General features: G+C 41.4%; 1 protein-coding gene across 3 annotated transcripts in view; it reads left to right on the forward strand.

Moving 5' to 3' along the window:
• Window positions 1-24,634, forward strand: part of col12a1a (collagen, type XII, alpha 1a) — a 53,689-nt gene that overhangs the window by 9,300 nt on the left and 19,755 nt on the right. For 2 of the 3 annotated variants that reach the window (XM_079369030.1, XM_079369032.1), the window contains exons 11-38: window positions 553-831; window positions 943-1,218; window positions 1,311-1,583; window positions 6,167-6,436; window positions 7,833-8,099; window positions 8,313-8,505; window positions 8,598-8,722; window positions 10,347-10,496; window positions 10,611-10,730; window positions 10,840-11,004; window positions 11,101-11,247; window positions 11,759-11,898; window positions 12,626-12,755; window positions 13,247-13,392; window positions 13,931-14,060; window positions 14,197-14,333; window positions 15,476-15,605; window positions 15,724-15,863; window positions 16,107-16,239; window positions 16,433-16,459; window positions 17,243-17,382; window positions 19,286-19,415; window positions 19,523-19,662; window positions 19,758-19,887; window positions 21,823-21,965; window positions 23,451-23,580; window positions 23,756-23,898; window positions 24,070-24,199. In XM_079369030.1, coding sequence (XP_079225156.1) covers window positions 553-831; window positions 943-1,218; window positions 1,311-1,583; window positions 6,167-6,436; window positions 7,833-8,099; window positions 8,313-8,505; window positions 8,598-8,722; window positions 10,347-10,496; window positions 10,611-10,730; window positions 10,840-11,004; window positions 11,101-11,247; window positions 11,759-11,898; window positions 12,626-12,755; window positions 13,247-13,392; window positions 13,931-14,060; window positions 14,197-14,333; window positions 15,476-15,605; window positions 15,724-15,863; window positions 16,107-16,239; window positions 16,433-16,459; window positions 17,243-17,382; window positions 19,286-19,415; window positions 19,523-19,662; window positions 19,758-19,887; window positions 21,823-21,965; window positions 23,451-23,580; window positions 23,756-23,898; window positions 24,070-24,199 — 4,464 coding nt within the window. The remainder of the gene's footprint in view (window positions 1-552; window positions 832-942; window positions 1,219-1,310; window positions 1,584-6,166; window positions 6,437-7,832; window positions 8,100-8,312; window positions 8,506-8,597; window positions 8,723-10,346; window positions 10,497-10,610; window positions 10,731-10,839; window positions 11,005-11,100; window positions 11,248-11,758; window positions 11,899-12,625; window positions 12,756-13,246; window positions 13,393-13,930; window positions 14,061-14,196; window positions 14,334-15,475; window positions 15,606-15,723; window positions 15,864-16,106; window positions 16,240-16,432; window positions 16,460-17,242; window positions 17,383-19,285; window positions 19,416-19,522; window positions 19,663-19,757; window positions 19,888-21,822; window positions 21,966-23,450; window positions 23,581-23,755; window positions 23,899-24,069; window positions 24,200-24,634) is intronic. The other variant, XM_079369031.1, reaches the window with a different exon arrangement.

The raw sequence follows: 24,634 nt of genomic DNA on the forward strand, positions 1-24,634 counted from the left end.
CATGACTGTCAATTGAACCGACCACATGAAGTGGAGGTGGAAAAGAGCCAGCACATTTAAGTAAAAGTGCAATTATTATAAGTCTGTAAAAATTGCTGAAGGGCGAGGTGCAGGCAAAATGAAATACAGTCACACGACCATTGTCTGCCAATAAACATACTATTAAACCTTATATGTACTTCTTGAATAAGGTCTATGGAGCTTGGAAGCAGTACTGACCCAGTCACAGAAGTGTTTTCAGACTGTGAATGATAACATATGGGCTATATGTTATCATTCACAGGCTGAAAACACTTCTGTGACTGGGTCAGTACTGCTTCCAAGCTCCACTTCTTCACACCACTGTACCATGTTACAGTAATAATTTGCCTGCCATTAACTGAAGTCATAGTCTATGAACAAGACAATTATATAGCATAGCTACAGTAGCCCCTTTTTAATCTTACAGATGAATAACATAAGCCCAAGGTATTATGAATTTGCAATTTTTTTTTCATGATTTGGACTGCCTAAATATGACAGAAACTTCAATGAGGAATCTTTTATTTTCAGGTCTGCGTCCACCCACTGACTTGGTGTTCTCCGAGGTTACTTCCCGAAGCTTCCGTACCACATGGCAACCTCCTGCTGCTGATGCCTTGTCCTACCTGGTGCGTTTTCGCAAGGCTGAAGACATCACAGGAGACTACATTACTCTGGCAGTGCCTGGTGATACTACAACAGCTGTTCTACCCCGACTATACCCCCTCACCACCTACGAGGTCAATGTTTTTGCTCAGTATGACAAAGGAGACAGTTTTCCTTTGACTGGTGAAGAGACAACTCTAGAAGGTGAGAGGCATATACTTGGACCTGGTCAAACATTGTAATGGTTTTTAAAAATTGAAATCGTTTAGCATTAAAATGAGATTGAGTAGTATACTAAATATGTTCCTTTTTCAGAGCAAGGAGCTGTTCGAAACCTTCGAGTTACCGAGGAGACAACTGACAGTTTCAGGGTGTTATGGGAAGCCGCTCCGGGTTCGGTAATAAGGTATCGGTTGTCCTATATTCCCTTGAGTGGTGGAGGGGAAAATCTTGAGGCTCAAACCATTGGACCAGAGACTACCATAGTTCTTCAGGAGCTTTTCCCCCTCACTACCTACCGAGTGTCTGTGTCTGCTGAGTACTCTTCAGGCATGGGGGACGACACTCAAATAGATGGCACCACCAAGGAAGGTGAGTAAGAAAAACATGCGTAAGGACGTTTTGTGACACTTAGTTATCTGAGCATTTGTTACAAATTACTGATCCATTTGTCTTTCTTTCAGTCCGTGGCTCTCCTCGTGACCTTCGCGTCTTTGATGAGACTATATCCACAATGAAATTAACATGGCGAGCTGCTCCAGGAAATGTCCTTCAGTATCGCATCAGCTTTAAACCAGCCGAAGGAGGGGACAAGAAGGAGGTATCTGTCAAGGGAGATACAACCGAGGTTGTGCTGAAGAATCTCCAACCGACAACTGAATATGAGCTGTTTGTCAGTGCTCGCTACTCTTCTGGTTTGGGGGATCCTCTTTTGGGCACAGGAACCACCTTAGAAGGTAAGGGAAAATGCTACAATCTTAATATTTAGTTGGAAGCCTTTGAAGCATGGTTGGATTATTTTCAAGACCAATGTTGAGGGAAATGTGAAGCATTTTTAGTTGCTATAGAGTATAGACTAATCAATGACTGCTGATGAGATGAATTAATTAATGATTGCTTAAAAGACCCACAAAACAAAAATATTTAGACAAGCACATTTGTTGCTTTAGTTATTACTAGTAGTTTGTTACGTTTGTTTGATGAGCTTGATATAAAGTGACCTAAATTATGTCAGCTGTTTCCCCTCAACAACGTAGTATCCGGTATTCCTCAAAGATGACTAAATAGAAAATAAGGTTTTTAAGGTTGATTGGGTATATGGGCTGTGGTTACAGGGCAAAAGAAAGGAATGTAGCACTTTTTGTATTTCTTTTGGCACAGAGCGTATGTACGGGTGACTTTGCCTCCCTGAAGGCAAGTGAGATGGAAATGGGTGGGGGATGCTTGTAAAACTTGGAAACTTATGAAATGGCTTGGACAGCCAAAGGCCTGCCTGCTAATACCTTTACCTCTTGGCCTGTTTGAGACATAGAACATATTATATAGTTCCTTTTTCACAAGACGATTTGTGGAATATGTGACCATACAGATTAGCATGTGAGGTGTAGTTCAGCTAAAGATAGTTATTACACTTTATCAATGGGATAACTGAAGAAATGGAGACATATTCATGATTTGATATCTCTCTTTTGTCGATAGATGATGGATAGTAGACAGTGTAAAGGACATTACTTGAGCCAGAACTTTTGTTTTAGTTGCACAGAGTTGTAAAAAGGGATTGATGTGGTGAAAAACCAATGGAAAGAATGTCTTAGATCTGTTTTGAGAAAAAGAAGTGGAAGGAACGAGCCCTTGGGAGCGAAGTATCCCACAGGGAAGAATACCTGGCTCTCATTCAGTTCCATTTACGGCTGTGAATCCAGTAAACTAAATATGAAACCAGACAAGCATAGTTAACATTAAAGTGGTGAGTAAGCAACCAAATATTGTGCCGGATGGAGCAGTTCAATGCCATGCTTGGGCATTAGAATTTAGATCATTTGCCTTGTCTGAAAACGGGCAGTGAGATTAGAGAAGTAGCTTCAGTTATCATGTGCCAAAATATGAAAAAGAAATTACGAACTTTGAAAAAATGACTATCATTCCAAGGTCAAAACAACACAGTGGCTGTCCTTAGTCTTGCCAGTGCATTGTTCAACTTGAAATGGAATAATCCTCAAGAGCAGTTTGAGGCCTCAGACACATCAAAGCTATATGATTATACAAGATGGCTGTGGGGGTAGTGAAGTGCTTGACATGTTTATATACGAGTCAAAGGGTATATATTGCAGAGTACACAGACCTGTACACTAGGTTTAAATAAGACATTTGAATTGATTAGTTCACATTTAGGATAGTGCATTTGATCATCCTGATGAAAGCATCTTTATCCTTTTTTTCTGTGTTCCTACTTTGACCAAAAGGCTTGGTTTGGTGTTGGTCTTAGAATTTATTTACACGTGTCAAATATGTGCTGTCATCAACCGCTCACCCCCACTGGAAAGAGCTCCATGACAAAGCACTTTGTTAAACCAGCTCCATTAAGCTGTCATGACGTCAGCATGCCGCAACACTGATCTCATTGTTTTGAGTGTCACTCACTTTGAGTGACCCTCTCTGTGAAGTCCATGTAGGCGAGAACTGGAAGAGAGTGGCTTGTACAAAGCTTTCCTTGTAGTAGCTAACAGCTAATGGTAGCCCGTACAGAGGCTCTGAACAGGACAGAAATTCAACATCCTGAAGTGACTCAGAAGGAGGAAAGAAAGGTGTCATAGTGAATGCTTAGACAGACGTCACAGATGTGGAAATTATAAACAAATACAGGGAAATTATTTTCTTCAAAATAGAAAGTTTTGTCCCATCATGTGGAAGATGTTACCTTATGGGAACTTGAAAGCTGTCTGTCTAGTCACAGTGAGAACTGTCTGTTCATCTTCCTCTAGGGTTGGGCAACGGACAGGCAGGGGCAGAGAGAGAGAGAGCTCAAAGATGAGTAGTATAAAAGATGAAATACAATGCACCAGGGTGGTCTGGTGGATAAATAATAACTCCGCCCATAACTAAGAGGTCGAATATTCAACCCCTGAAGTTACCTGAACTACTTGCATGACCCAGTGAATGTTTCCTACATTTCCTGCAGGGCATCTGAAATCTTTAACTTGCTGTGCAACACGTCGCCTGTTCAAATTGTCTTACCTCGTTTTAATATACTGTAAACTTGAGCCCTTTGTGAGATTTTAGTCTTATAGGCTCCTTCAGTTGCACTCCCACGCTGTTTTTCCTAACCTCTCTGAAGGTCCTTTGAGGTAAAAGGACAGAGACATGCAACCTTGGCACATAGACACTGACGGCTTCATCTTTGTGGCTCATATGAATGCCTAAGTGAACCAAAAGCAACAAAGTGAGGAAGTTTAAAGTCTGCTGCCAGTGCTGAAATGGCACTTTGTAGCAACAATGTAATTCCTGTATTGATTTTTGAGGAGCGAACAGTGAAAGGAATACTTTACAAAATCACAGATTCGTTAAGTCTTTTCCTCTGCTTTTATTAAACTGGCGTTTAAATGATTATACCATCCAATTCCAATGCTTTGAATCAAGATTGACAGCTGCCTAATGGAGAGGGAATCCTACAGCCTTTGAAAATCATTACGGTTATTTTCACTGCTCAAGCTTGTAGTGTTTTTAAGAGCATTTCTATCCCCTTCAGGCTTTTTTCCCCCTTCTAATAGGTGGAGCCTCTATTTTTTAAGTTTAGACATCTTTGGCTGCAGATGTGAAAGTTATGCCAGCACATGGCCTGGAGCAAATCTCCCAGATGATCCTCCGTTATGTCACATGTGGTTTTGTGAAAAGGGTGAGGCTGTGACCTTGTGATCTGGTCTCGTCAAAGATTGAAATTTTAAAGTACACTTCTGCTTGAAATGTGGGAGGTGAAGTTTGAAGTTGCTGAATGTTTTTATCGGCAACAAATTATGCAACTTTACTTTTAAACATCTCTTTGTGGATCTATTTTGATAGCTGTTGCAACCATGTAGCTAGATAGTAACATGTCGTTTGTGTGACTTACAGTTTATGTAACACAGAACCAGAAGTTTTCGCTCGGCCTGCAGACCATGTGTTTCATGCATATGCTTTGCTTCTTTGAGTCGCCCCTTCTCTTTCGCCTGTCTTCAAATACTGATGAAAAGTGAGCTACTGTCTGCTGAAGTCATTATCTTGTGATCCTTTCGTCCTTGGTTCACACACAGTCGGAAAAGTCAGTCAAGGTTATCCTCTGCTCTTGGCAAAGATTGCCTCTTTGATGGAATGATTTGGGTTTTTTTTATAAGCAGCCCACACTGCTTTAATGGTCCTCCAAAGTCTGGAACTCTTCATTAGTCATTTCTCATGCTCATTACTTCTCACATCATGCCTCTGCTCTCAAGGTGTTGTTTCTCTCTGCTTGGTGATTGCTGCTGTTATTCCTGTTCAGATCAGTTAAAGAGATGAATGCTTAGATGGAGTGATCAGTTTAAGTACAGATGCAGTGACTGGAGGTCCATCTCTGGTTGATTTACATTTTCAGAATTATCACGGAGCACTTGCGGTTTATTTGTGATGCATCTGCAGAGGTTTAAAGAAGAAAGTTTGAAATAGACCACCCGGCTGCACTTTTCTCTCTGTAATTATTTTGCCATTAGGTGCTGGCATGCAGAGGTTTAGGGGGCTTGAATAAGTATCAGGATCCTGGAGGCTTGTGTGGGAGGCTGTATGAGGCAGCCTGTCCTGGTGCGTTGCATCCTCTAAATGGCAGCCAGACCGGAGTGATGAAAGTCCATCACTCCATAGGCACGCCTTTCAGCCAAGCATGTGCTGGCTGCTGGTCCTGAAACACCACCACAAATTCCCTCCTCTGTATTTCTTTCCCTTTCTCCTTTCAGATGGTCTCTTGGGAAAAGTGTAGGAAGGAGGGAGAGAGGGAGAGGGGGAGCGCAACATCTGCAATTGTAGAAAACGCACTTTTGTGGATCAGGTTTCGTCGGTTTCTATGGAAAATTAGAGTGCTGCCGAGAGAGGCACTGAGGATATGTGATTTATGATTAGTTTTGCAGAAATGTTTCCATCAGTCTTAATTATCCAGGGAGAAAATCTGGTTGGTAGAAAATATTATGAAGAGTTAAAACAGAGGCATATATGTGAATTTTTAAGGTGTATTTCTTTGTGTTATCCTTTGTTTTGTGTCTTTCGCACTTCCGTAAAGCTCCATTTGGATATGTTTGCGTCGACACAATCTGGACAAAACATGTTGGTACCTCAGTACGAACACATCTTAGTCCAATTATTATGCATCAGAGCAAATCTAAACCAAGAAAATCTGGGGAAGTTCTATAAGTAAACAAAAGTGAACGTGTAGTGCTACTGTTATACTTTGAATTGTCCCCCGGGGACAAATAAAGTTTTTTTGAATTGAATTGAATTAACATTTGTTTAAACATTTCTCTTCATCTGTATTCATCCTCAGAGCTTGGTTCCCCGAGAGACTTGGTGACAAGTGATGTCACAGAGAGCAGTTTCTCCGTGTCTTGGACTGCGGCGCCTGGTAATATTCGCCAGTACAGGGTCAGGTGGAAGTCTCTGTACACCAACGAAGAGGGGGAGAAGATGGTCCCTGGAGACACCACAGCTACAGTGTTGGATGGTCTCACTTCAGAAACGCTTTATCAGGTCTCTGTAATTGCTGCCTACGGCCATGGAGAGGGTCAGCCACTCGTTGGAGAAGAAACTACAGATGGTAAGATACTTAAGTTGCTTTAACACTTCATCCAATCACACTCTCACAAGTTTGGCTCAAAAGCCATACATTTGAATACAGCCATGAATGTTCTATGACCTCTAAGAGACACCACTTTTTTTCGATTGTGTAACTTAAGAAAATCCCTTTAAATGCCAAGAATGAAGGTCTAGACTTTCCTGTTATAAACACATCTGAGGCCTTAAAGTTTAATTTGCCTGTTAAGTTGGAGAACAAATTTAGGAGATCATCTCCTAAAGGTGTCTATCGTCCAGTGACGCAGGCTGGAGAATGATCCAGGAACACAGTCCAGCTGTAAGAACCATTTTTGGTTATGAAAAGTTTCCGTTTGTTCTCTTGGGTTAAGCGATAACGTCAGAGCGGTTGCCACCCCCCTGAGCCATCAAGAATGTAGAGTGCGCAGCGTAAGAATGTGCGGTGTATGTGCATGTATCAAAGTGATGTAATGTCCAGCACACCTGCGCTGGGTTTTCATGGGAGATGCAGTACAGAGAGAAGCTGGCCTCGCCTTTACTGGACTACACTAATGCTCAGATGAGAAAACCACATTGAGTGGAAACTTGTACCAGTTTGGAGGGAATTTGTCCACCATTTAGCGAAATGGAATGTGCCCATGGAAATATATTCCCAACCATCATTAGTGTTTATTGATTCTGGCAAGCAAAAAAAAAAAAAAGGCAGCATACATGCACTTCAAGCACAACCATGAGGCAGCTTTGTAGTCTTAAATGTTCACTTTTGTCATTCCTTCCTTTACTTTGCTCCTACCATTGCTTGTTCTCTTTGCGTGCGCTCTACAGAAATCGCAGGTCTCTTTGGGCTGAGCCACACAAGGCAAACTTGGATGCGCTGATCTTTTTTCCGGTCATAAAAGTTCTCCCTCCGAAGAAGAGCATTCTTAAATATTTTCCTCCGCTCCTTTTAAAACATCTGACATTTCTCACTTGTCCTTCCTGTTCTGAAAATAAACACGCGATTAAAGCTTAATGGAAAAATAAGAACTATGGCTTTTCTCAAACTCATAAGACTTCAGACTTTCAAACCCGGGCTTTCCAAACCCTCCAGGTAAACATGATCAATCATTTAAAATCTGGGTCTGCTTCATGTACTGTATACCTGCTGCAAGCGTGAAATATTTAGGTAGGTTTGTGTCCACACACATGTGGAAACTAAGCAGATATCCGATGAGAGACTTTGAGGTAGCCAAGCGTGCAATTGTTTTGTTGACTTTCCAGCAGGAAAACTATGTTGCTTATATTTCCTAAGGTATATTGGAAACCAAGGCGCCTGAGCACACATTAGTGAAAATTCCAATATGAACATGCTCCGAAACCTCAGACATTCAGTCATCAGTTCTGTCGTACCTTTCTTGCAGTGTCGGCAGCGGGAAGAATCATTACTGTCTCGGAGGAGACAGAGAAGAGCATGAAGGTGGCATGGCAACCAGCGCCTGGAAATGTTGTCAACTACCGTGTTACCTACAAACCAAAGGTGGGAGGGCGGCAGCTAGCTACCAAGGTAGCTGGTGGCACAACCTCCACCGTACTGAGACGCCTCACTCCCCTCACCACCTACGACATCATAGTTTTGCCAGTCTACCGCACCGGAGAGGGCAAAGCAAGGCAAGGAGAAGGAACAACACGTACGTTGGTCTATCGTGCATCACACCACACATGTTGCTCTTTCTACTGCCAAGTTCAGAAAAGGTTTATTTGTCCTTCACTGACTAAACACACATCCCCATCCTAATCATAATTATCCCACTCCAGATAATTTATCTTCATTTTTTAAAAGAGTTTCTTTTTTTAATCCAATCATTCACTTCATAATCAGTGCTGTTCTTTCCTCTCCTCAGTGACTCCTTACAAAGGTCCCAGGAACCTTCAGACTTCAGAGCCTTCAAGGACCAGTTTCCGTGTGACCTGGGACCATGCCCCTGGTGACGTTAAGGGATACAAAGTCACTTTCCACCCCGTAGGGGAGGACAGGGATTTGGGAGAACTTCTGGTTGGTCCCTATGACAACACTGTGGTGCTCGAGGAGCTGAGGTGTGTCTTCAGACTGATACTTCCATATCCAGTATGCTCTTCAAAATAAAATGTAAAAAAAAATGGACAATGATTTGTGTTTTGGTCCACAGAGCTAGTACCAAATACAGCGTGAGTGTGTTTGGGGTGTTTGAAGGAGGAGAGAGTCTGCCATTGGCTGGACAGGAGAAAACCACTCTCTCTGATGCACCTGATCCTCCACTTTATGTGCCATCAGGTAATGTTATCCAATATTCTACTGAACATACCGTACATTTATTAGAGAAGAGTACAGAATAATAAGGTGAAACAGAGAAAACATGTATACTTAATTAAGCTCAAAGATCAACAAATGAAATGGTTTTAGTCCGGCAGTAATCAATGTTAAGGCAACGTCTCCTGTATTGTTATGTCTGGAAAGCAACAGTCAAACATAGAGACGGCATCACATCGTAAATTTCTTTTAAGGAATACACACTGTAAACTCATGCCTCGGAAAAAAAGCTACAGAGTTTATCTAAATGCCTTTCCCAAAGCTAATTTGTTTAAGAAAATCCCTTTTCTCGCTTTCATCATTGTGTCACTTTGAGCTTCCGCTTTTTTTAAATTTTCTTTCCACTCCAAAGTACAGACAGTTTAGCTTCAAGCCGTACACGTAAAATGTGTTTGCAGTTATACAATGTTTTTAATACGCTGTGAGTCAGAGCGCAGCAGGGACAAAGTGTGAGAAAAGGAAAAAAGTGTTGTGTTTGCTGGAAGGAACTGTAAAGGTCAGCCTGACCACTCAGCTGCGAGGTCTGGTCCTAATAAGGAGGCAGATTCAGCAGCTTCAGAAGATGAAAGAGAAGAGGTGCTAGAGTCTTACCCTCCCTTGGTGGCTACAGGCCAGATTTCAAGAAGCCTCTGAAGGGAGAGAAAGTTTTATTTGTGGCACACAGAAAACACATTCTCTTTTATATCTTGTCCAAGTTAGTAAGAATGATCCTAAATTAATGAAGAGCATACATTCATCACAGTTTTTCCCTAATACTTTTCTTTTGAGTTTCAGATGTTTTCCTTTCTTGTTTTGTGGATTTAACCTCTGACAGAGCTGTCTGTTTGGAGTGTGTTAGCTAATACCTCTGCAGACTTTTACTGTACTCCCCCCGTCTGGGAACAGGAGTGAAAGCTTGCCAGATGGCTCTGTCAAAGTTTTTCCCTACGCAAACAATCTGTAAATCAAATATACTAACCTATTTCAGTTGCAGACGGTAGCAGTTAGTGTAAAATCTGCCTCTCTCCAGTGCACATCTGCAGCCCTCTTTCAGGTGCCGAAGATCAGAAGCTCTTCTTGTGATCACACAATTGTTTTGGGAAACAGGATTTGAACATTACCTTGCATCTCTGGAGGGCATGGTTATCTCTCCATGTGAGGCCTTTGATATGTCACAGGCCTTTATGGCGTGCTCTCCTGATTTGCCCCTGAGATTCATGGATTCAAAACGGAACAACTGACAGAAATACTGCCTCGACATGCCAGGAGGAGGAAGATGATCATTACAACACCGGGGAAAAACAACTCTAATAAAAAAAAAAAAAGTTTTACTTTATGCTTTGTAGTATGTTCTCTTTTTTTTTATAACCAGGGATGATGTTTGATGTATGTATGTTATTTGGTTCAAGGCTTATAATGAACTTTTATGCCATATAATTCTTGTCCTTTTCTTTCCTTTTCCTCTCCTACCTCTTTGATCATTACAATCCACCACACACAACAGTTTTTGTACAATACAGTTGGACTTTTTGATTTAAAGAAATGTATTAAATTTCAAATGTTCTACTACTACTTATCCAGTTAAGATTCTGAAATGTTGCCCAAACAGATATACAGTGTAGGACCGCTGCGCAGGCTGACATTGTGCTGCTGGTGGACGGGTCCTGGAGTATCGGACGTCTTAACTTCAAGACCATTCGCTCCTTCATCGCCCGTATGGTGGGAGTCTTTGACATTGGGCCCGACAGGGTCCAAATTGGTGGGTCTAATTGAAACATGTAGAGTAAATTCATTATTTGATATTCGTCATTAAGAAAAGCAGTTCAAAGGAAAACAAACAGTATGGGTATAACAAGGTTTTTTTTGTCTTTAGGTCTTGCTCAGTACAGTGGAGACCCAAAAACTGAGTGGCACTTAAATGCTCATCAAACTCGGGATTCTCTCCTGGAAGCTATTGGTAACCTGCCATACAAAGGAGGAAACACTCTGACTGGTACTTTACTCAATAAATTACATTTTTTGCTTAAAAAAATCATTTTCAATCTTACATCTTAAAGCACAGAAGTATAATGTATTTTGTGTTCATGATGTCATATTTGCAGGTCTGGCTTTGAACTACCTCCTCCAGAACAATTTCAAAGAGAATGTGGGTATGCGACCAAACGCTAGAAAGATCGGTGTGTTGATCACTGATGGCAAATCCCAGGACGACGTCAACATCAACTCTCAGGCCTTGCGTGATGAGGGCATCGAGCTCTATGCAATCGGTGAGCTAACATCAGTTGAGCTTGCTCGCAACAACTGATTTCATAAAGTGATTTTTAGTACATGTGAAATTCTAAATAACTAATTTGCTCTTGTAGGTGTGAAGAACGCTGATGAGAATGAGTTGAGGTCCATTGCTAGTGATCCAGATACTATCCACATGTACAACGTGGCTGACTTCTCCTTCCTGCTGGACATCGTAGACGGCCTGACTGAAAACCTCTGTAACAGTGTCAAAGGCCCAGGTACTTAAAGAATGGATGTTAACGTCTGCACAGAGCCAAGTGATCAGACTAAACGAATCACTGAGGAACAGATTACTGAAGTGCAGGAACAAACGCCTTCTTATCTACAAAAAAATCCTCCATTCCAAGAGAAATAATGAGTTGTGTAATCATACTGAATATGCATTCTGTGGAATGCAGCTATAGAAAAAAGACTCCTGCATCTTTTTTATTTCATCTTCCCCCTTGTATTCCTCCAGCGTCCCTAGAGAAGGAAATCATCTTCTCTTAAATCAAATTAAAGAGCTGCTATCGGATATTGTAGTGGAACTCCTCTTCCTCTTTGATCAGCTCAGTTCAATATAATTTAATTAATATCCAGTAAAAAAAGAATCATGTTTGTTTCTGATATTATTCATACTAATGTGTAATGACCAGCTTTAGAATTGAAGGCAGAAAGTAATGGCAAACCTTTTTTTCTGATCGTGTTAAATGTTTAATGTGAGGTCTTTTTATGCTAACATCCAAACAGGAGGTGCACCCGATGCTCCCACCGACCTGATTACATCAGAGGTGACTTACCAGTCCTTCCGAGCTACCTGGACTGCCCCTGAAAGCCCAGTGGAAAAGTACCGTGTGGAGTACATGACTGTATCAGGAGCCCCACAAGAGGTATTACATACCTCATACAATAATGCACCACTTATTATGTTTCCTGCTACTTGTTCAATTTCTGATGAAGTGGTAGAAAACGTAGGACATCTGCTTGTGTGGAAGTTGAAGTTTTGGTTGGCTGTAATGTGACCTGACTTACTGTTTTTTTGCAAGTAATGGGAAACTCCACTCAGGCTTCTATTTCCAGCCTCCTGTTTGTTTTGGCCTCCTGGTTGTTTAGGTGTCTAATTACATTACAATCTCACACAGGGGGAGGAAACAAAAACACACAGCTCTCAGTTTAGAGGATTAGAAAGCAAATAATGACTCTATGATAGCACTGTTGGCAAGCAGAGTTTTGGCTGCACAATGTGTGGATTAGATGCATTTTTGGTGTCTGAATCTAATTACATAAAAAAAGATGTTTGTTTTTGCCGAGCTCCCATGGGTTTGTTTCATAGTGAAGGGCTTTTATTATTATTTATTGATCCAGAACTGAAACACATGCTGAGTTTGTCAGAGGGATTTTTAGTTTTAATTGGAAAGTGCTGAAGTCAGATGTGCCGATAGAAAGAGCTTTTGGTTGTTATGCTTCTAAATTGGTTGCTTATTTTTTTTTTTTTTCGGCAGAAAGTAAATACAGGGATTCAATGTCATCCAATAAAAGCTTTTTGCCAAAACATACCAAAGAATCTCACAAATAAATCATTTCTTGCAGTATTCTAACTTTCCCCCTCTGCATTAGGTGTTTGTCGATGGGACCGAGACCACCGTTGTTCTCCAGGGCCTCAACCCTCTGACAAAGTACATGGTTAACGTCTACTCAGTGGTGGAAGAGGAGAGCAGCGAGCCTCTTGATGGAACTGAGACCACATGTAAGTCTTCCCTATATGGCATTACCCCATATCATTTGATATACAAAGTAAACCTAAGCTAAAACCTTAGCTAAGATATTTGGCTTTGATCATTGACTTGTCTTATATCATGTTGAAACTGTGTATGCGCTAAATCAGCCTTTACTTTGATTAAAAGCAGCCTCTCTGTCACAGAAACTCTCAGTTTGCAGGATGCTAATTTTCTCAGTGACTGTGCTTCCTTTGTGGCCTCAATTTACCAAATTATCAAAGGCAATCTATGTATAGCCTATGGCTACAGAGAGACAGTAATACATGCCACCACTGGGCTTCAAGCATACATCTGAGTTCTTACGTTCTACCTTTTGAGATTTTAATTGCCATTTTATCGATATTAGTTCAATATGAACAACAAACAAAAGGCTGGAGAACATCTTTTTGCATTCAAAGAAATATTGAAATATTGTGTAATTGGTAAATTGCCTCTAACATCTCCGTGTGTTGCTATCTAGTGCCTCTGAATGCTGTGAGGAGCATGAACATTTATGACGAACAGACCACAACTATGCGTGTGAGATGGGAGAGGGTGCAAGGTGCTACAGGCTACATGCTGCTCTACAGCGCCATCAATGCCACTCAGCCCACCGCTGAGCAGGAGGTAAGAGTACATTCTCTGAAAACACACAGTGTCACTGTGTTAATGGTCTCCGTGTCAATCAGCTGATTTTTTTTGTCAGATTTGAACAATGAACAAATGACCACATTTCCATGTGTTTATTGGTGGACCCAGTCAATGTTTGCATGCACCAGAAACATTGCTGAACACCACAAATAGCCAAACATTATAGTACACTGTCAGCAGTTTTTGACGAAACTCAGATGTCTCACGCTTGAAATTAAAGTGTACAAGGCCGCCAGTGTGTGCCCAACCATTCAGCACACAAGGCAAACAGGAAAACACAGAGGATCATTGTTAGTCACAAAGGGGTGGGGGGTGAACCATAAGATCAGTCTGCCAAGGGAACATCATCATTTGTTTATGAAGTGTCAAACCCAGTGGGTCAAAACCGGAATCAGCAGATGTGCTGCAACCAAAATATTTCTCCCACTCCTCTTAACCAAATGTCACTAAGGAGTCCCCGTCATCTCCTTCTTCTCTGACCTCTTGTTGTTTATTTCGTCTGGTCTCCTTTCAGGTCAGAGTTGGCGGGGATACAGCGGATGTCCAGCTGGTGAAGTTACTCCCTAACACGGCCTACTCACTCTCTCTGTTCGCCCTGTATGGAGAGTCAGCTAGTGAACCTCTGACCAAGCAGGGAATCACACGTATGTAGTTCATTGATCAAAATTAGATTTCAATAAATTCACATTTCATAAAGCAGATGAATTAGTCTTTGCTCATTTCGTTAATGCTTAGTAATATCCCTGTTCTGAAGCTGACACTTTCCTCTCCTTGTTTTAGTGCCCTTGCCGCCTGCAGGTGAGCTGAAAGTTCGTGACATCACCCACAGCACTATGAGGCTCATTTGGGATGCCGCTCCTGGGCCCGTTCGCAAGTACATCATCACCTACAAAGCTGAGGAGGCAGACGCTAAAGAAGTGAGTTTGGTTCAAAGCAAGGTGTCATCAGCCTTTGTTTTTAATACTTACCAAACCCTGATGTTTTGCCTTCATATTTTCAGTAGCTGGAGTCTGTTTAAGCCATTAGGTTTGATGGAGATAAATTGATATCAATATTTTTTACTAATCTCTCAATATATTGGCGGAGACCTCATAATGGAAAGTGCAGCAGGCTGGCTGGACATTGGGGAAAGTTTTGGAGTCCCATGGAAAAAGGTTATAAAATTCACAGAACACAGCTTTGCAGGGATTAATGTGAGGTTTTGTTACCGGGGGTTGGACGAATACTTAATGGTTGCATGTCCATCTTTTGGGAGTTCTTGAGCCGCAGCAGCAAACCTTGTGATTCGCTTTTTGCGACTTCCTTTGCAATAAATCAGGTTGAGGGGATCCTTAAAGCTCTTCTGATGGAAACACACATGTGAAAGTCACGTATTGTGCCAACTTGTGAATGTCAGAAATGTAGTGTGTGGATAGAGGGAGCTCACTACCCTGAAAGAAGCCGAATGTCATGTTCCACCCTTTGATAGAGCCCAGCCAGCAGCAGGGGAGACATATTTCCATTTTACTTTCAGGTAAAGACTTCTTGAATGGTTTTATGACCAAGCAAGACAAACACAGTGTATTTTGGAGTCTTTCAACTTAAATTAAAAGGTGGAAGAGCTGATTAACACATGGAACTGTTCAAGATAATGACTGTTGAGAACAAATCCCTTGACTACAATTTCATGAAATTAACCCAGTAAAACTTTATGGGATCAGGAGCAGTAAAACCAGTGGGATGTTTCATAGAATTCATCCAGGTGTTTTGTCCAAATCTGTTGTTTTTTGTTGTTGTTTGTTTGTAATTGTTGTTTGTTCCCATATTCCTTTGGTAACAAGCAGTTTTTTTATACCTTCATACCGTCAAGTTTCCTGCTAGCCTTATTAGCAGCAAATTTCCCGCTTTCGCCAGTGTTCCAGGAAACCCACGCTGCAAACAAAACGAACTTTTCATGAGTCTTGGAAAAAGTACGGCTGAAGAGAAAAACATGTGAAGTCCTTTGCAGGAGTTTTATGTGTTTGTCATGTGGATTTTATGTAATATTGATCTTTAATGTGAGTGGGGTTTTTTTCGACAGCTGGAAGTGGGAGGAAGTGTGACTACCAGAGTGCTGGACAACCTGAGCTCACAAACTGAATATGCTCTGACTGTGACTCCGGTCTACGATGAGGGACGTGGTCAGACCATTTTGGGAGAGGGTATCACTGGTAAGAATAACATTAGTGGTTAGGAATTTGACATAAAATACATTTTCATTGGCCCTGTTTTCAAGCTTCTTAATGAAAGTGAGCTAACACTTAGCCTCTCCCCTCCCTCATTCTGTAGATGTGGTTCCTGCTCCAAAGAACCTGCAATTCTCAGAAGTTACCCAGACCAGTTTTAGAGCGACCTGGGAGCATGGAGCCCCTGACGTGGCTCTGTACCGCATTGGCTGGACTAAGAGGGGAGAGTCCAACTTCCAATTCGTAAGGGAAAATCAGCTTTGCAAGATGTTTACATATTTAATAGGTCTCACAGAAAGTGCTTTGGCTTTGCTTTTGAAAATACACCTCCACAGGAAGTTGTGAGAACATCTAGAAAACAGACTTGTGTACCAATCCCGTTATCATTACTCCAATATGACTCCTGTGCTGCTTGTTTGGTTTTGCGCTGGCAAAAATTTGAGCCAAATGCTTTCCCTCATGCTGTTTTTGTGTTTTCCTCATCAGGCAATTCTGAACAATGACGAGTTATCCCACGTAATGGAGAACTTGGAGCCAGACACGCCCTATGATGTGTCTGTCACTGCAATCTATCCAGATGAATCAGAGAGCGAGGATCTGATGGGCACTGAGAGGACATGTAAGATACACACCCAGGCAGCTCTGTGATAATGATTAACAATCCCTCTTGTTGACACTGTTTAAACTGCTCAACAGAAACTTTTTTACATACACCAGCGATTAAACGTTTGATTTCACCTTTTGGAAATATGCCGAGTAAAACTTTCAGCAAAGGGTATGCCCATTACATCTTTCTATTTTTGCCTCTATAGTGTCCAAGCAAGGTGGTAGTAGCACAGGTAAGTATCCTTTAGGTAAAACAAGAGGATGCTTTTTATTTCAGTTGCTGAAAGCATGTTTTATCACTTCAACCATTGGAAAACCATCATTCCACCATCAAGCAAGGCCCTTAACCCATCCATCGCTCAAATGGTGTTCTACTGCAGCTGACTCATGACACATTCATTATGTGTTTGTTTGTCCACGTCTCTGTTTGTCCCATTGTCAATGCCAATCATCCCATGGCTGTTACTGAATCGATTCTCATTCAGTCAAAGGTCAAGGAAGAAGGATTTCAACACTGCATGCCCTTGCAAAACAGGGATTTGAATCCTTTTTTTCCAAGCTTATTCCATCATCCATCCTTTATTCATCCATCCATCTATCCATCGCATTCATCCATGCATTGATCATCCATGCATTGATCATCCATGCATTGATTCATCCATGCATTGATCAGTCCATTCATTATCATCATTCCATCACTCCATTGCTGTTCAAATGAATCCATCACTGCTTCAGAAAAGATACAAATCCCACACAGGGTTTGTCTTTTCATCTTTAAAGCTGCAGTACTTGATACGAAGCAGAAGCAGATATTTAGGTAGCTGTGTTTCTCAAGAAAGTACAAGTTAACTTTTAATTCAGTCAGCTAACCTTAAACTGAACTGCTGAAGATATCAAGGACTGCGTCTTTAAAAGATTATTTTCAGAAAACCAGTGAAAAAGTGTTTGTGTTTATTGGAGAAACATATTGAAATGGTTGTAACTGCAATATGTGTGGGTGTGAATTCATTTTCCAGTGATTCAGGGTCCACCAACCAACTTGGTTGTGTTCAATGAAACCACCACCAGCATGAATGCCAGGTGGAATCCAGCTCCAGGCCGTGTACAGAACTACAAGGTCACTTATGTCCCTACAGCTGGAGGCAGGAGCCAGACTGTAAGTAACACATACATCTCACATAGCCTAGCTCTACTAGCTTCTTATTCCTTATCCTCTTCCTGTCTGCGTTGTTAGAACTCAGTCCTCTTCAGAGGAGATTGACCTTATGTGGACATAACCTTTCAAGTTTTTTCTGAGACTGGAAAATCTTTTGTTGGTCGTGGACTCTTGGCTGCCCTATTAAAGTGCAAAAGTCTTTTTGGATGAAAGTTGAATATTCGGTTTCAATTTTCTGTCAGACATTTCTAATTACTCCCCCAAGGGAGTCAAAAAAGAAAAGCCTGATGTGTGCTCAGTGGTGACCACGCACACCCTCACACGAAGGACTACAAATTGATAGCCACACTGACAAGTTGCTTGGTAATGTTAAATGTCCCAAACAACGGAAACTATTTCATCTCAACTCTTTGACATTTACTGGCTGTGAAGAGTTGCTTAAGAGAGATGGAATTAAATCTGGTAAAACGTTTACATGACACATTTGTAGGGCAGATCATTAAACAGCTATGAGAGACAGTAAACAGACACTCCAGACATTAAACATTCACATTTTTACTTGTGCTGTAGTTTGATGGATGCACTCAGTTCTATTTTGGCATCTTTAAGTTATGTATGTTTGCGCCTTTAAAGCCCTTTCCCTGTCAGATCATGTATGTTTGTATAATGACAGGTTGCTCTGTTACAGCTGTTACAATATATATTATATGCAGATGATTGTGTTTAAGGTGCTGCACAAAGCGCTAACCTAGTTATTATTCCACCTTTTTTTTTATTTTTGATGGCATCCAACATTTGTCACAGTGGAGAGGGCGGCAAAATGTTTAAGCTCATTTTCTCTCCTTGTGATTGAACCTGTCAGAAGCTCTGTAAAAAAAAACAAAAAAAAAACAACAACTCAGGGTCGGCTCAGCTGGTGTTGCACATGTTGACGATTAGTTTCCCTTCTAACACAAAATGGAATGCTTTCCTACTTAGTACTTGATGAAATTTTGTTGCGCTGATTTACTGTGTGATATCACACCGAAAGGTCGATGGAAAATTGGAAGCTAACAAGCTCAGCATCAGCCAAGAAGTCTTGATTCCCTGTCATGATTTTAATGAGTAAAGATCATCCAGGGAGGTTTTCATTATTTTGTCTGGAAAATCAAGGCTGTATTCGGAAATGTCTGACACACATCACTCGCTTGCGTACGAGAAAACAAATGCTGTGCCTTAATGTTTAAGATCTAGCCTTCTTTTTTTTGCTGCTAAAATCACCCCGTTGGTGTAGAGACAGACCTGTATAGTGATAAATTGGAACCCCTAAGGGTTATGCAGACATGAAAGTTCAGCTATATACATTATCTCACACAATTTTACAAACAAACAAGTTTTCCTAGCACATTTATAGTTAATTTTTTCTCCCCACTCACCAACTCCTCGGCCAAAAGTAACGTAGTAAATTCATCTCCAGCCTGACTGTTTAAGACCAGACATCCGACTGTTTCTGCCATCAGCTACAGATTTACTTTGGCCAGTAAGCTAAAGGTTTCATCCAAAAAACTCAAAACATTCTTCCTCTGAAGTGTTTATAGACAAGTATTTTCCAGGTAGTAATCTCTCCATCAATATATTGACATGAAGTTACGACACACATGGAGAGTTGTAAAACTTGTTATCCAGTGAAACGGATCAAATATCATCTCCCACTATGTATACAAGAGCTACAAGAGGTTCAACTGTTGGAAGTGAACAGATAAGTCGGCTTTAACTGTAAACAGATGAACAAGTAAGCTCCTGTTATAGTAGCTTGGTGTGTTACATTGACATTCAAAATGATAACCTCCATCACACAATGAATCCTGAGTGATGATATGAAGATTAAAGATGAGGAAGCTTAAATTGATTCTTGCCAAAACAGACCCAGGTTGGAGGAAAGAAAACCACTGTCCTGCTTCCCAAGCTGACCCCTGACACTGAATACTCCATTAATGTGGTGGCGGTCTATGCCAAAGGAGTCAGCCAGGATCTGAACGGAGTAGGAAAGACCAGTAAGTAGCCCCCTAAAATGACAAGTGACACTTACAATAAATAGGTGAAGCTAAGTTTTTTCGGTGAGTGTGCATTATGAACTCACTGCTTCTTCATCTTATCTCAGAGCCTCTGGGCGGTGTTAGGAACTTGCAAGTCACTGACCCCACGACCAACACCCTGAATGTCCAGTGGGAGGCTGCTGAGGGCAACGTGCGCCAGTACAAGATCTTCTATGTCCCTGCAGCAGGAGGAGAAGAGGAGATGGTAAGCTGGAAGATGCTGCATCCAAGCATGTTGGCTTAACTTTTTTAATGTCCCTCTTATAACAACATGAGCTTGTTTTGTTTATTTCTATCCAGGTCCAGGTATCAGGCAGCACTTTGAAAACAGTGCTGAAGAACCTGCAGTCTGACACAGTCTACACTGTAACTGTGGCTCCCGTCTATAATGCTGGAGAGGGACAGCGCATGTCTGAGAATGGCAAAACATGTAAGCACTGCATGCATGTAATCATTGGAGAAAGTTGCAAGTTACAAAAGTGATTTATGCAGGGATGTTTAGAGGCATAACTGACATGCTTGAAAGACTGCTTTCAAGGTTTAGAGTAGCAGACTGAGAAGAGGAACTTGAGGAATGACAAACTTTATAACAGCTTGGCGATTTTCTTTTCCTTACTTAGAAATCAATTCATGTCTGTCCAGAGTGAATTTATTGGCCTTAGTTTCTGGATTTGGTTCCGTCTGTCCATGAAGCAGTCATTTCTGACTGATTTGTTTCAAAATAACATCCAAACTCTCTCAAAACCTGTAATCTAATCCCAACTAATCAAAAGCCATGTGCCATTCCAGAGGTGAATGATTGAAAACTTAATTCACATAATAAATGCAACAAATGCAACTTGAAAAAAGAACAAAAAGTCACAGTTTTGAACTCTGTTAGCTGAGTTTGAATTTCATAGAAGAACACAGACTTTCCAGTTTCTCCCACAAATTTCAAACCAGCAATCTCTGCCGGGAGTGAGTCAGCATTTTGCGGAGTGATCTCGTCGGAAGGAATTCCTCCGCGTTGGCAGGATTATAATGGTGTCTCCTCTCTCTTTACCGTAATATTGTCCATTTATAGGTTGGAATGAAGGGTAGTGGTCAGGATAATGGTGGGTCTGGGCTCTAGGGGGAGGGGATTTATTGAGCAATTGGCTCTCCTTTGGGAAAAAGAAACAGAAGGGGGGTTACAATGAATGGAGAGCATTATATATTTTATGGCTCTCGACTCACTTGGCTAAGGTCACGCTCCATTCCTGCCACTGTTACCCACATTTTCCCCTTTGTAGTAATGGTCCCTCATGTTCTGTTGCTTTTTCCTAGACATATTAACAATCCTTTATACAGTATGTACAGTACATCATCCGAAAAACCTTAAACTGCTAACCTTGCAGCTTTATTGCCTCTCTAGAAAGTGGGGTCATCTCCGGTCAAACTGCGGTCGCTCATTTATTCTCAAAGTTAAGCTCTAGCTTCTCAGCTTTCTCTCTCCTTCCTCTCAAGCCTTTAAATTCAAAGCAGCTTTCTAGGCAGCAGGGCTTTTGTGTGTGAAACTTTAAAGTACGGAAGCTCGCTCTCTGTGTTATTCCCCTGCGTTTATTGGGTTCTTATGGTTAGCGGCACAACGCCTCTGAACATCTGCTTTGTTTAGTTTTTAAGAAGGCGAGCTTCACACAGAGCTGCACATACTGTACGCCTTGTTTATCCTTTCCATTAACCTTTAGGGCACTGAAAGGAAGTGTCCTGGTGATAGCGGTATTGTTAAATGATGTCCTAAACTTGTCTGTGTTGGTTGCTGGGCACCATTGTTTCCATTTTATTGAAACGTTCTCATGTAGTCACTGGGCTCTTCTGTCCTCAAAATAAGTCTGGACCATTATTCTGTGAAATGAGAGAAAGAAGGAATGACAAGACCACAAGTAATGGGATTTAAAAGTGTGTGATTTAACCACTTGGAAACACCTCATAAAGCAAGAGAAGCTAAAAGTACAGAAAAAACATACAGGAATAGGAATACACTACATGTGTTCGAGTTGGACTTCTTCACTGATCGTTGTTGTGTAATTGATGGTTTAAACCTCTAATTTCTTGACCCCTGTCCATTCCCCATTTACCTGTCAGCACCTGACCTCAGCAATCTTTGTTCTTGTCTCCTCTGCCTTACTTATCCTCTTTCTTCTTCTTGTCTCCCCTCTCTGTACAAGCCGCTTAAATGGGCTGGCCTTTAACCTCGCTCTGTCAACACTCTTTACTCTGAGCAATCTTCCTCTCACCACTCTTTTTGATTTAACTTAGCGTGACGCTCGCCCTAAATCATTTTCTGTCTTATCTTTGTCTCTACCTATTATCACACTCTCACCAACAAACATTCTTGGCTCGACAGTGGTGCGTACCCCTGTGAAGAACATCCAGGTTTTCAACCCGACTACCAACACTCTGAATGTTCGCTGGGAGGCTGCCACAGGCCAAGTCGTGCAGTACCGGGTGGTCTACACTCCTGTGACTGGAGCCAAGCCTGCTGAGTCGGTGAGTTTCCATCTACTGTGTTGGAAGAAGTGTAGAACAGTAAAGCACATATGGATTGAAAAAAAAGAAAAAGGATTTGCATAGGGGCACAACTGCGACCAAAAACCTCTAAATTGTTTTAACTTTGCCAATTATAACCATCCGAACAAGTTTGAAAGGAAAACATGAGTCTGTTCACCAAATGGTCCATATGAGTTTTTTATGCACTGACCGCTGAATTCTTCTCTTTCACAAATTGTAAAACTGTGTTCAGTAATGCAAAGATTCCAAGTATGCTAGTTCAGTTCTCAGCACCTCATGTGACATCTGGCGTCAGTGTGCCCACATCACGTGCAAAGGGTTTCTTGGTGGTTGAAAGAATCCTCGTGCCACTTTTGAAGGGTTCGCAGACATCTTATAAGACTTCTCGAGCATCTGCGTGAAAGACTGCACAATTAAGAATGGTTTCTTCTCTGTGTGACACTTAAAACTTTGGGCTTTGATGTTTCAGCCACTTTTCTAGTTTATTGATCGAGAGGAGCACTCTGCTGTTATCCCCGTGTCTCAGCACATGGCAGGCTCAGGCGTCTTTCCATGGCGAGATCCAATGATTTGCATCAGTGGCAATGTGGTCTTTTTCAGCCAGCAGCTCCAAATTAAACATTATCAAGAGATTTGTAGCATGAATTACCAGCTTTACTGGTGTCAAATGTAATATTATTCTTACTCTGATACTTTCAAGAGGACATATCACCCCCCCTTTTCACCTTTTACAACAGTCTCCTGTGGTCTAAATGAAACATCTGTGCTGTGCTTTCAGTCAAAATATAACGGATAACAAGACTACAAACAAAGGACTGGATTGGTTAATTTCACATTTTGTAGGATCATAGACACTCAGATTAACCAAATATATGTTAAAAAAAAACACTGTGAAAGTAGATTTTTCAAAATATGTCCTCTGCGGGTGAAGCAGTCACTGCAGTATTGACCTGGTCATTGTTGTTACATTTTTATGTAACATTATAAGAGACAGATTTGCCCATTTGCACACACACCTCACTTGCTTACAGAGGTTATCACCAGGCCAGAGCCCTCCAGGAACACTTACCTTTCTCAGTCTAAATAACAATTACAGCTAGAGAGAGTCGGGTGGAGGTTGGCTGCTATGTAATCAGCTGCCGTCACGGTCACACTGGGTTAAACTGCAGTGTCATCTGTCAAACTTCAAAGGTTTGTTTGGCTCTTCCTTTCACTTAGTGCTGACAGCGAGGGCCGCTTGAGTAAGAGGAAGGTGTAAGATGTAGTGTACAACTAATGCAGCTGTCAGAGGAGGGGGCTTTGTGTTTCTTTGTGTATGATGTCCTCTTCACTACTGCTAAGAAAAATACATAGTAGTAATACTTTTGCTCATTTGAGTGACTAGTTTTGGACTTAATATTGACAATGCTTGAACAAAACTCTGCAAATGTGTTGATACCTGATGTGTTTTCTGTCTTTGTTCAGGTTTTGGTACCAGGGACGACGACTACAGCTTTCCTGCAGCAGCTGATCCCAGACACTGATTACAATGTCGGAGTTGTTGCTATTTATAGCGATGGCGAGGGACCTATCATCAGTGATGATGGAAAGACATGTAAGGACCTAGACCAGCATGTTTTAAAGACAGTCATCAAGTAGCAAAACAATCCTAACAGTCCTATGGAATCCTGCTATGTGCACTACCCAGAACTTAGTTTACTCATCACACTGATAGACATGAGGTGTTTTTACAGGTAATGAATCCAACTTTTTTTTTTCTCCACACATAGTGCCCAGAAGTGGCCCAAGGAACTTGCAAGTATATGATCCAACCACCAGTACTCTCACTGTGAACTGGGAACACGCTGAAGGTCCTGTTGTGCAGTACCGCATCACCTATGCCCAGACTACAGGAGACCCCATTGAGGAATCTGTAAGCCTCTTCATAATTGCACACTGTTCCATTATTTTAGGAAATCTATTAACTTCTATGTATTTGATATCTAATGTATAAAAATGTGTTACGATCATCCTATAATCCGCTCCTCATTCATCTTTTTATTGCTCCCCCCCCTCTTCTTGTGTTGTGTCTCTTCTCTCATAGACTACAGTACCAGGAAACAGAAACAATGTGGTCCTGCAGAACCTGGATCCAGACACTCCATATAATATCAAAGTGACTGCCATCTATGGTGATGGACCAGGAGGAGAGCTGGAAGGAGATGGACGCACAGGTAAAAACTAGCAGATCCGTGTACAGCATATCTAGTGCTAAGATCATTTGAGGAGCGGAGACAGGACAAACAAAGGAGTTACTGCAGCTCATACACACACACGTCTCACATGCACCAGGGACAGGAAACCAAAGCAGAAAATCTGAAAAGACTTATTCATTGATTAGAAACCTCAGTCATTGTAGGAGAAGTGAATAAGTGAGATTCTTGACTTCCCATCAAGGCCAAAAGAACCAAGAGTCTTTGCCAGAGAATTATGAACTGGTTGTACTCCAGAGAGGGAAATCTCATGCCTGCAGTTCTGGCCATTATCTTGCCTGATTTAGTTTTTGAAACAAAGGAAACCTTTTACATATCATAATCACACTCCATTCCTTGAGGCGGCTCATTTTTTTTCGTCCAATTTTCTCTGATGTGGTTGAATTTATCATCCTT

Source organism: Symphodus melops (assembly GCF_947650265.1).
Source record: "Symphodus melops genome assembly, chromosome: 19".
NCBI lineage: Eukaryota > Metazoa > Chordata > Actinopteri > Labriformes > Labridae > Symphodus > Symphodus melops.